This window comes from Copadichromis virginalis, linkage group LG23 (assembly GCF_057382275.1).
Source record: "Copadichromis virginalis isolate Kocher_CV1m ecotype Utaka linkage group LG23, C_Virginalis_male_GT1.1, whole genome shotgun sequence".
NCBI classification, from domain to species: Eukaryota; Metazoa; Chordata; class Actinopteri; order Cichliformes; family Cichlidae; genus Copadichromis; species Copadichromis virginalis.
Window position 1 is genome coordinate 6,684,345 of NC_140639.1, and position 12,494 is coordinate 6,696,838.

General features: G+C 38.9%; 1 protein-coding gene across 1 annotated transcript; it reads right to left on the bottom strand.

Moving 5' to 3' along the window:
- Positions 1 to 731: 731 nt before the first annotated feature.
- On the bottom strand, positions 732 to 11,150 carry LOC146680131 (cytochrome P450 2J2-like). Its single transcript, XM_085447722.1, has 10 exons — positions 10,932 to 11,150; positions 8,685 to 8,695; positions 8,343 to 8,545; positions 8,039 to 8,188; positions 6,832 to 6,992; positions 6,250 to 6,426; positions 6,013 to 6,151; positions 5,303 to 5,490; positions 1,450 to 1,591; positions 732 to 1,343 (listed from the first exon to the last, which is right to left on the bottom strand). The coding sequence occupies exons 1-10, from the start codon at positions 11,067 to 11,069 to the stop codon at positions 1,168 to 1,170; spliced, it is 1,485 nt and encodes a 494-aa protein (XP_085303848.1). The 5' UTR covers positions 11,070 to 11,150; the 3' UTR covers positions 732 to 1,167.
- Positions 11,151 to 12,494: the final 1,344 nt, after the last annotated feature.

Sequence of the window (12,494 nt, forward strand, 5' to 3'; positions counted from 1 at the left end):
CTTAATAAGTCGCCTAAGCCAGATAGAGCAAGATTGGACTAAATTGACAGTGATGCTTATTTATGCTGGGTTTTTACAATATTGGCCCACATTTATAAGCAAGGAGCCCAGCTATATATGAATAAGGTCAGTGTGCCATTGTCTACTTTACTTACATGAAGTAATTGTGCTCTTGTGATGTCACCAATGTCAGAAGGATTTAAGCACCTGGCAACCTAGAAGTGCTCCAGTTCCTGTGACCTGTTTATCCATTTCCTGCAAAGCTGACAGTAGTGCAGTATCTTCCAGACCAAGCTCCTTTCTGGACAGCTTTTGCAAGAGGATCTTAACAAAGAGGACAACAGAACTCCAGATTCTTAAAGGAGAGTTAAAGTATTGTAAATTGAACTAAAAGAGAAACAATACCCCAGAGGTACAGAGGTTTGGATGCCCAGTTGCAGCCCAAACACTCTCCCCACAACAAGGAAGTCATGATCCAAATCAAGTACTTCATACCATGTATTCTATACTTTTTTGGTATTGCAACCATCATGGCACACCTGCTGCTCATATATTTTTACATTTCAAATGATTCGTTTTAGAAGTATTTCTAAAAGGATTTCAATGCTCTCTCTACTCTTGCCACCCTAGATTTTCTCTTACTTGTCGTTTTCTATCTCTAACGTCAAACACACTTCAGGTAAAACAAAAACCTTTGACTGTGTGTTAATGGTGTAAAGAGAAATGAAAAGTCAAGCTTGAGATTTTTTTAATGGTAATTGTTCAGAATTAACATTCATTTCAGCTAAAGTAACAATTTAGAACAAATGATTCTGTAAGCCTTCAAATACAGTGGAAAGTTTTCTAACAGATTACTTTGATTGTCCTTAAAAGGGACAGAATCCACTTTACTTGTAAAAGCAATGAACCAGGCAGGTATCTCTGAAATCGTTAACCAGAACAGAGACTCAATCCTTTCACTTGCCTTAATGTCAGAAAAAAAGGATAAACTAATCTCAGTTTTTTGGTGGTTTAACATTTTTAGTAATTTCTGTTAGAGTACAATAGATTTATATTGTAAAAGTTAATGAAAAAGGTCTACTGGACTACAAGAACAAAAACTAAACTGCATTAGATGATAAATGTAATAAAGGAGTGATTTATTTTCAGTTTGCCATAGTTGATGGTTTAACGTGGTACAGCACAGAGGCGGTAAGGTTTGGGACAGCGTATGCCTCCCAACTGGAAATCCAGACTGGGCTGCTCTCCAGCAGGTGGCGAAAGAGAAAACCTTTGGAGGAGGGAAGTAAACAACAGGAATAACTCCATCCTGGCCAGCTGTTCTCCAAGACACACACGCTTGCCTGAGAATAAACAGTAAGTCATGAGTTTTATTCAAACAATTTTTTTTACTACACTTCTGCAACAAACCAAGGATGCATGCCATTTGGCTAAAAGAGTACAACAAACCTGCAGAAAATGGAAGGAAAGCATCTCTCTTACGAAATTTACCATCCTTGTCCAGAAAGTGTTGAGGATTGAAAGAGTGTGGAGTTTCCCACATTGACTCATCGTGTAGGACTGAGTCCAGGGTAGCCAGTATCATGGTACCCTGAACAAAAAAACCCCCAAAAACCCCACAAAATAATCTTAAGACCTGAGATACTGAAATTGGAAAACCAACAAGTAAACAAACAAACAAATCTAAATTGTTACTGAAAATTGGTTTAATTTGCCATATGACAGAATCCAAATCCAATTTATATAGCATTTTAAAAAAACAGAAACATCTTGATGCATGCTCATCCAGGTAAGTAAATATCCAAAATTTGATTCTTTTCATCTGGACGTAGCATTTTCAGTGGGAGAAACATTTCATCACTCATCCAAGTGACTTCTTCAGTCTCAGCTGACTGCAGGTTTCCCCAGTCTTATAAACAGTACATTTACATAATGACTGAAACCAGCCCACTGAAGGAACAATATGCTGGGAGGCCAGTTGGGGAATGGCTGCAATCACAGCATTGTACGATGGCGAAAGATGTACCCTTAGGCCCCCTCCTCGATTAAGAGGTGGTCTTTCCCTTTTCACGTAAATGGCCTCCTTGACTCCGCGTTCAAACCAGCGTTTTCACTTAGGCAGTAGTTGTCCTTCTCTCCTGGATCGGCTGGAGCTTTCTTTTGGTGCCTTCCCATCTTTGACAAAAGTCCAGCTGGGATAACTACGTTTACTCAGGGACTTCTTGATGTGATGTTCTTCTGCCTCCCTGGTCGCTGTGTCTGTGGGGATTGTGTTATGTCTCTGTGTTGTAGCGTCCTGATGACACCCAGTTTATGCTCCAGTGGATGATGAGAATCAAACCTTAAATACCGATTCATATGTGCAGGTTTACAGTACAAATCAGCTTTTAGATGTCCCCCATTACTGATGGAAATCTCACAGTCTTAGAAGGCTAACCTGCCATTTTTCATATCCTCCCTGGTGAAATTGATGTGTCGGTCCACGTGATCCGTGAATTGTGGTACGTCCTGAGATTTGATTTTCACCCAGGTGTCATCCACATATCTGAACTAATGACTTGGTGGTGTTCCAGGGTAGGATAGCAAAGCCCTCTTTTCCACTTCTTCCATGTATAAATTGGCCATGATAGATGAAACTGGGGAACCCATGCACACCCATGTTCCTGCCTGTAGAACTGACCCTTGTATGTGAAGTAGGCCGAATGAAGATACAGTTCCAAAAGCAAACACACTTGGTCAATGCTGAGAGTGGTTCTGTTGCTGAGGTTTGGGTCATCCTGTAATCTCTTACAAACTACCTCCAACGCTTCCGTGACTGGGATGCAAGTGAATGGTAAATGGCCTGTATTTATATAGCGCTTTACTAGTCCCTAAGGACCCCAAAGCGTTTTACATATCCAGTCATCCACTAATTCACACACACATTCACACACTGGTGATGGCAAGCTACATTGTAGCCACAGCCACCCTGGGGCGCACTGACAGAGGCGAGGCTGCTGGACACTGGTGCCACCGGGCCCTCTGACCACCACCAGTAGGCAACGGGTGAAGTGTCTTGCCCAAGGACACAACGACCGAGACTGTCCAAGCCGGGGCTCGAACCGGCAACCTTCCGATTACAAGGCGAACTCCCAACTCTTGAGCCACGATGTAACATCGTACGATGTAACAGTGAAGAGAGATGTAACATCGTACGAGACCATGGTTTCATCCACCTCCATAATGACATCTCTCATCTTCTCAACAAAATCCAAATGTAAATGTACTGTTTATAAGATTGGGGAAACCTGCAGTAAGCAGAGACTGAATAACTCACTTGGATGAGTGACGAAACGTTTCTCCCACTGAAAATGCTACATCCAGATGAGCAGAATCAAGTTTTGGGGTAAAAATCAGAAAGTTTGCCTAAAGTGCTGTACAAGAACAAAACAATAGATAAAATGAAGGATAAAAACATTCACATTTAAACACATAAAACATAAAAGCATAAAAAGCATATCAACTCACACCAGTCTAGACGCTATTGAATAAATGTGTTTTGAAAAGAGACTTAAACAGGAAGTGAAGATGCCTGTCTAACATTTAAAGGCAACATATTCCAAAGTTTGGGAGCCACAATTGAAAAAGCTTGTTCTCCTCTAAGTTTCAGCCTAGTTTTTGGGACAACCAAAATCATCTGGTTGTTGAAGTACATCAGAAAGGTATGGAGGAGCAAGACCGTTTAGGCATTTCTAAGTCAAGATTAGGACTTTAAAATTCATTCTGTGATAAACAGGAAGCCAAAGAAGAGGGGACAGGATAGGGAAGATATGTTCGTGCCTGTGTGTACCAGTTAAGAGACGGGCAGCAGCATTTTGAATAAGCTGAAGATGTGAGAGGGATGATTGGCTGACTCCAGCGTAAAGTGCATTGCAATAGTCAAGCCGAGTTTAGATAAAGGCATGCATTATTTTCTCTAAGTCACGCCTTGACAAAACTGACTTAAGCTTTGCTATTTGCCTTAACTGGAAAAAGCTTTTTTCAAGACAGAGCTGATTTGTTTATTACATTTAAAATCAGAGTCCATAATGACTCCCAGATTTGTGACATTCTATTTGATGTATGACCCAAGCCAACCATAATTAAGTGGGGTGCATGAGGTATTATTAGGCCTGAATATAATTACCTCTGTTTTGCTTTCATTGAAGCTCAAAAGGTTGAGAGCCATCCAAGCCTTGAAATCTTCAAGGCAGTTTAAAAGGAGTTGGATGGAGCCTGGACTATTAGGTGCTAAAAGGCTAGTGAGGTGAGCTGATGGAAAAAGGCCATGTAACATTGTCAAAAGATCTAAAAGAGCTATTTAAAACGGAAGCGATTTTATTTGGCCCAAATCGATTTTCCAACCCTCCAGATGTTAATTTCACTGTTTTGACCTCTTATTTGAAGAGTTCAATCACAAATCTTGGAGTAAAGATCGATTCTGCACTTACCTTTGATGACCACGTGAATGGGGTGATAAAATCAGCATTCTACCACCTCAGACGTCTATCGAAGGTCAAGCCCTTTTCTCTCCAAACGTAACTTAGAAATTGTAATTCATGCTTTTATTACTTCACGCCTGGATTACTGTAATTCCATTTTAATAGGGGCTGGGCACTTTGTCACACTTACAATTAGTGCATAATGCTGCGGCTCGATTTTTAACTGGTAGAGGGAAATTCGACCACATCACTCCGGTTTTGGCCTCTCTACATTGGCTTCCAATCGAATTTAGGATCCTGTTTAAAGTTCATTTATTGGTTTTTCGGAATCATCAGAATCAGAATACTTCATTGATCCCTAGTGGAAATTATGAAAATTGTTTTTGAATCTTTCAATGGTTTGGCAACCATCTATTTGTCCGATTTGTTGAAGCCTTATGTTCCCACTCATTCCCTTCAGTCCCTAAGTCACGGCTGAAACTCAGAGGAGACCGGGCATTCTCTATTGTGGCCCCGTTGCTTTGGAACAATCTTCCTCTTCATATTAGACAAGCTACATTTAAATTTCTTTTGACATTTTTTCAGTGTTTCCTGTAAAAATCTGACTTGCTACCTCTTTGTTCTAGTGTGGCTATTTTTAAGTATTTGTCAGTAAATACAATTACATTTTAATTTCAAGTAAAAGTAATTAAAATTCAATTTTATTAAAGAGGAATTATGCCCTCAGTCATAGGCTATATTGCTTTTGAAGACCTTTGAAGTCAGCCTCAAGTGGTTGAATTGGTAGAAAAGGAATACTTTAGTCTACAGCTAGCTGCCAGAAAGTATTATGGATTGTGTACCTTTGGGATTGTGTATTTATCCACTGTAGTTTCATTGCTTGTCATACGAAGCACATTGAGAGGAATGATGTTGGCCATTCTCTGAATCTCATGAATGACAGCATCAGTATAGGGCATGTTTTCTCGGTCACTCACAGAGGGCTGTCTGGACGAACCAACCACAGCATCGATCTCAGCTTGAACTCTCTCTGCACAGTGAAAACAGGACACAATCAGAGTCTGTATCAAGGTTATTACAGTAACCTAACACTAAGTGAGAAACTAAAAGTGAGTGTAAAAAAAGACATTCCAAGTCATTAATACCAATACTGGATTACTGGACTACTTAATAAACTATGAAATATAAACAGAAACATGAACAGGAAATATATTTTTAGTTTTAGCATTTGTGAATTAGTTAACCTTTGTCAACACAACAAGCAAGAGGAGACAATCGAGCATATATCTATTAAAAAGTGAAAATATAAATGTTAATCTGCCATCTTTACAAAATGCAGATTTTATATTGTCACACATATGCTGGACTTCTTGTTTCCTGATATATACTGCTGTTTTATATTAAAAGAAAGAATACAATTGCACATTTTAGAGTAACAGAAACTAAAGTTAAAGAATTAGATCTTCTCTGGAAACTAACAGAATTTTTATTATTTCTAAACAAAAATTTGACATGACAAAATACAAGGTGCCGTTGAGTATTACATACATACCTTGTATATCAGGGTAGTAGATCATGTAAAGCAACCCCCAACGTAAAGTAGTGGCAGTAGTTTCAGTTCCAGCAAAAAACAGGTCCATGGTGCAAGCGTGTAAGTTACTGAGAGAAAAACTTGAATCTTTCTCCTCGTTCTATCAACGGTCCAAACAACAGAAATTAAAATCTGTTATCAAACTTCATTACAAGACCAAAACGAACAAACATAATAGAGATCGAGCACAACACTCACCTTTGCCATTTCTATAAGAAAGGCATCAATATAGTCTCTCGGTGACGCTGGGTCAAGGATTTCTCTGTGTTCTCTGATCCTGATATCTACGAAGTCCTTTATCTCTTGTGTCAGAGTGAACATTGTCTTATGAGGTCCAGGTAGCCACTTCATCAGCCAGGGAATTATGTTGTACATCTACACCATAGGAAGATAGATTAATCCATATTTAATTACTGGATAAATATTCATGTGGCTGTGTGCTCCACATATGAAGCTGTGCATTCGGAAAATTATGAATAAAAATCTAGCGAAGGATTCCACAGCAGCAGAAGTGGTGGTAGAAATATAATTGCAATATATTAGAGGGCAAATTCAGCAAACTTTTTTTTGTTTGTTTTTGTTTTAATGAGACAGGATGCACACTCCACCAAAGCTGACAACGATGACAAAGATGTCATTTTATAGTCACAATATTTAATTACAGTTATTTAATTTGCACATTTTAGTTATTTAAGACGCTTAAATTTGGCTTGTGCATTTTCGATAAATCGTGATGTAATGTGATCATTGCATGATGTAGCACGGTAGGAAGAGGTTCACCTGTATTGAAATGCTTCCCTGTAAGCGCACAACTTCTTTGAAGTTATGAAGAATGGACTGGTACTGCTGATCAGTGTACTCAAATCGATTCCCAAACACCAAACAGCAGATGATATTTGACACAGCATTATTTATCAGTAGCTGGACATTAAATGGCTTTCCTGTAAATGAAGACAGAAAATATAGTGTCATGGTTAATGTGTCTGAGGAGCGGACCCAAAAGCAGATACACAAGGGACAGGACTAAAATTTAACAAAAAGCGAGCCATTTAGTTTGGCTGATAACTACAACAAAAACAAAAGCACAAGCAAACAAAGGTGAAAAACTACACAATAACTTAAACTGGGGAAAAAACTAGCATAGGACAAGGAAAAGCTCTAACTATAAACCTACAAATGAACATGAGAAACCCAAGACTAGAGAAACATGACATCCATGGACCATGAGGTGAGAATAACAGGCAACCTGAAACTAAACAAAGGGAGACAGAAGACTTAAATACACAGAAGGGTAATGAGGAAAGTGGAAACACATGGGGAACACAGCTGACACAAATTAACATGACGGCACAGGGGAAGCAAAACTAAACACACTGAATATGGAAACACAAGACTTTCAAAAAAACCCAAAAAACAGGAAACATGGGAAAACATAACCTGGGACACACAAGCTTGAGATGAGTGACAGAGAGAGAGCGAGGGAGGAAAGATGAGAGAGAGGGGGATTTGAACACTGGGGATACAGCAAAAGGGAACGAGACATGTTGGGCTGAAGAAACATACATGGACAAACATAACAGAGAGGGGAGACATGGAACAGAACATGAGGAGGCATGTAAACAGGAAGGGGAGATGAGACACCTTGCCCAGACAACATGGGAATAAATATGACAAAACATACAGCCAAAGCATAGAACTACTAAATAAGAGAAAACTAAAACTTTCCTTTAATTAAGTGACATCTTAATTAAAAAAAAAAAAAAAAAAAAAGAAGAAAACTAAAACTTTCCAAAACACATTGAATTCACAAAAGAACTAAGACCTCAAAATGCTGGGTCACAGACAAAGCCCCCTGACACATGGGGGACAAATACCCATGTCATAACAGTAGGTAAACTACTGAATGGTGGCAATAAGCCTTTCTATCGCAGAGAAAGGTGGTGATCTTTGGACTCTTTGGAAAAAAGCATAGATGTTTTTTTCATGCCTTGGTGTTCTGTGAAAGCCTCTGAGAGATACTGGCACTCCTGCTGGATGTATAACTCCAGGGTCTTCTTGCCAAGACCAAAGTTTCTTAGGGTATGAAGAGCAAATCTCCTCTGCTGCCTCCATGGATAACCATTTGCTATCGCAAGACCTTTGAACACACAAATACACAATATTAGACTGAATGTAACAAACACTAGCTACATGCTTACAGCTCTGATTTGGTGTCTCAATTATGCTGTTCACTGTATTCAACACTAACTAAATATCTTTTTTTTTTCAGTGAAAAAAGAGAAAAACAGAACCTTCATTGCCAAATAATTCTTCAAACAGTGGTACGGTGGGTCGATCTATGAAGTCGTCTCCTTGCTGGACCAGGGCTTCTTTCACAAACTTGTAGCTATTAATGACCACGGTTCTTCCACCAAAGATTCTGATGGTGAAAATGTTTCCATATTTCTTTGCAAACTGAACAAAGACAGCAGGCAGATGTTGTGGTTCAACAGTACTCAGAGAATTAATACTGCTTCTACATCCTTACTACAGATACTATAAGATTGCAGCAATGTTGCCTCATTAATATTATATCTCTTAACAAGAACCCAAACTGCAAACACATGAGAAAATATTTAAAAAGAGAATATAACTGAAAATGCAGCTCTGACTGAACCCTCTTGAGGTGGTCTTCAAAAACCAAACTCAAGCAACAAACCTTCTCTCTTGTGTGAATAAAGGCAACTGTAGATAAAGTTCACTGAGTTAATGATTGCCAGAGTTTTAAATGGCAACTTCCCTGAACTTGTCCTTAGTACTTTAAAAGGTGAAGGTCCTTTTACTATCCATATTACAAATATTCTTCCACTGTGGAAAAGTAATGGGTATTGAAAAAAGATGCTCCTTTAATTCTTGGATACTTTATTATTAACTCTTCGGAGGAGGTTATGTTTTTGGTAGCATTTATATCCATGCATGCCAGCATTTTGTTTGTAAACCTGAAAGCTCAATAGTAAAATTTGTTGTTATTTATTGTTTTTGTTGTTATGCAAATGTATTTGCAGCCAAATATCTTGTCATATTTTGACCTCGAATGTAATTTATACATTTCATATCTGCCTTTCTTTCAGGGTGACCCCAAGATGCGTCATATCTTTAAAGAAAGTTTTATTGAGAGAAAGAGAAAATTAGCTAGAAATATACTGTAGTATCATATTGTATAATAAGCTCAAGTTATTTATATTCAGTTCTTTCAGTTCTTGTTAGGAGAGACGGCATCCATCCCAATTTGGATGGAGCAGCTCTCATCCAACAGCTAGACCTCAGTGCAGCATTCGATACTGTTGACCATAATATCCTATTAGAGCGATTAGAACATGCTGTAGGTATTACAGGTACTGCGCTGCAGTGGTTTGTATCATATCTATCTAATAGACTCCAATTTCTGCATGTAAATGGAGAGTCCTCTTCACACACTAAGGTCAATTATGGTGTTCCACAGGGTTCAGTGCTAGGACCAATTCTGTTTACATTATACATGCTTCCCTTAGGCAGTATCATTTGAAGACATAGCATACATTTTCACTGCTATGCAGATGACACCCAGCTCTATCTGTCCATGAAGCCAGATAACACACACCAATTAGTTAAACTGCAGGAATGTCTTAAAGACATAAAGAGCTGGATGGCCGCTAACCCTTTGCTTCTTAATTCAGATAAAACTGAGGTTATTTTACTCGGCCCTGAAAATCTTAGAAATATGGTATTTAACCAGATTCTTACTCTGGATGGCATTACCTTGGCCACCAGTAATGCTGTGAGGAACCTTGGAGTCATTTTTGACCAGGACATGCCTTCAATGCACATATTAAACAAATATGTAAGACTGCTTTCTTCCATTTGCGCAACATCTCTAAAATTAGAAATATCCTGTCTCAGAGTGACGCTGAAAAACTAGTTCATGCATTTATTTCTTCCAGGCTGGACTACTGTAATTCATTATTATCAGGATGTCCTAAAAACTCCCTGAAAAGCCTTCAGTTAATCCAAAATGCTGCAGCAAGAGTCCTGATGGGGACTAGAAAGAGAGAGCATATTTATCCTGTTCTTCCCTTCATTGGCTTCCTGTTAAATCCAGAATTCAAAATCCTGCTCCTCACATACAAGGTCTTAAATAATCAGGCCCCATCTTATCTTAATGACCTTGTAGTACCATATCACCCTATTAGAGCACTTCGCTCTCACACTGCAGGCCTACTTGTTGTTCCTAGAGTATTTAAAAGTAGAATGGGAGGGAGAGCCTTCAGTTTTCAGGCCCCTCTTCTGTGGAACCAGCTTCCAGTCTGGATTCGGGAGACAGACACTATCTCTACTTTTAAGATTAGGCTTAAAACTTTCCTTTTTGCTAAAGCATATAGTTAGGGCTGGACCAGGTGACCCTGAATCCTCCCTTAGTTATGCTGCAATAGACGTAGGCTGCCAGGGATTCCCATGATGCATTGAGTTTTTCCTTTCCAGTCACCTTTCTCACTCACTGTGTGTGAATAGACCTCTCTGCATCGAATCATATCTGTTATTAACCTCTGTCTCTCTTCCACAGCATGTCTTTATCCTGTTTTCCTTCTCTCACCCCAACCAGTCGCAGCAGATGGCCCCGCCCCTCCCTGAGCCTGGTTCTGCCAGAGGTTTCTTCCTGTTAAATAGGAGTTTTTCCTTCCCTCTGTCGCCAAAGTGCTGCTCATAGGGGGTCATATGATTGTTGGTTTTTTCTCTGTATCTATTATTCTATGATCTACTGTACAATATAAAGCACCTTAAGGCGACTGTTGTTGTGATTTGGCGCTATATAAATAAAATTGAATTGATTTTACAAATCAATACCTATTATCCATTAATATAACCATAAATATAACATTTTTGTAATTAAAGCTACCCTTATTCTTCCAAATATCAGACAACAGCAGGAAAACACAGAGAAATATTAAAATGCTCCTCCCATCTATCCACTCCAAGCCAAGAACACTGTATAATGTCTCCATTTAAAGTTCTTAATGTGGAATGCTGGATTACTGCAGTGTTTTAACTGTGATGCTACCAAGAAACAAAGTGCGATCAGATAAATGGGTGGACTTCCTTAAACACAAAGGTGAAGGAAAGACTCGTGTTTGCGCATCTGGACTTCAAAATAAAAGCTGGTAATGGTGGGTTTATTTTTAGTGTTTTCACATGTGGGACGTTATTGCTTGCAAAAAGGCTACACGAAGATTATGAATGAGTTTCCTTTTTAAATTCCTTTAAGAGACCTTGGATTGGCCATGGAATTGTTTGAACTAGTGTTGGATGTGGACCCAGTAAAAGACCTTTCCCAGTGAGACACAACCGGTGAATGCTGGGATGTTCCTACAATATTTATGTTAAGACTGTTGCACCCATGTAATGTTTAAATGGCAGCTTGGTGATTTTTAGCCCTGGTTGTTGTTTTTTAAGGCCCAGGCTTGTTTTTATTGTAAATAAATGAAATGTTCTTGATCACCACACTGCGGGTTTTGTACTCCTTGGCTATCATTCTATTTTTTAGCTGCTCTCCAACCAATGGAAAGGATTTTTTTTTAAATTTTTTAAATTTATTTAGTGATATAAATGCTGGCAGCACAAGGAGATGATGAGTGAGGAATAAAGAAGATTCAAAAATTTTAAATTAAAAGCAAGTATAAAGTTATTCAAATACAGTAAGAATGATCAAATTAAAATTGATCACTGGAGAAGGTGATGAAAGGAAAGAAAACATATCTAAACTTCTCAGGGAGGTTTTTCACAGAAATGGTTGCCCTGATGGAAAAGGTTCGGTTAGTCTTGATTCTCACCTGAACTGTGGGACAACCAGCAGAGCCTTGGCTCATGGCCTTAGTTTATGACCAGTGGTGTACGATGACAGGAGATGTGATAAATATACTTTGGCTGAAGCTCATAGAGAGCTTTAAAGGTCAACAAAAAACTCTTAAAACTAGTTCTATAATCACTAGGTAAAGCCAGTGAAGAGAAGCTTAAATATGAGTGTGGTGCCGCATTTTGGAACAGCTGTAGTTTGTGTTTGGTTCAAGCAAATGTATAACAAATTGCATTGATCTAACAAAGAGGAATTATAAGCATGGCATGGCACATAGCTAGATTCCTTTGGATCAAATTGAGCTGAACCTAATAAGTCGCCTAAGCCAGATAGAGCAAGTTTGGACTAAATTGACAGTGATGCTTATTTATGCTGAGGTTTTTACAACATTAGCCCACATTTATAAGCAAGGAGCCCAGAATGTGAGGTCATCGAGCCATAGTCTACTTCATTTACATCTATAAATTAAGTAATTGTGCTCCTGTGATGTCACCAATGTCAGAAGGATTTAAGCATCTGGCAGTGGAGTGCTCCAGCTCCTGTGACCAGTTCATCCATTTCCTGCAAAGCTGACAGT

Bases quoted from the DNA above. Each gene is read 5' to 3' on its own strand.
- LOC146680131 (XM_085447722.1), bottom strand. From the start codon at position 11,069: ATGGAGACATTATACAGTGTTCTTGGCTTGGAGTGGATAGATGGGAGG. The intron at 6,427-6,831 runs GTGAACCTCTTC...CCTATGGTGTAG, and splicing joins AGGGAAGCATTTCAATACAG to ATGTACAACATAATTCCCTG. The intron at 1,344-1,449 runs GTTTGTTGTACT...GTTTATTCTCAG, and splicing joins TTTCCTTCCATTTTCTGCAG to GCAAGCGTGTGTGTCTTGGA.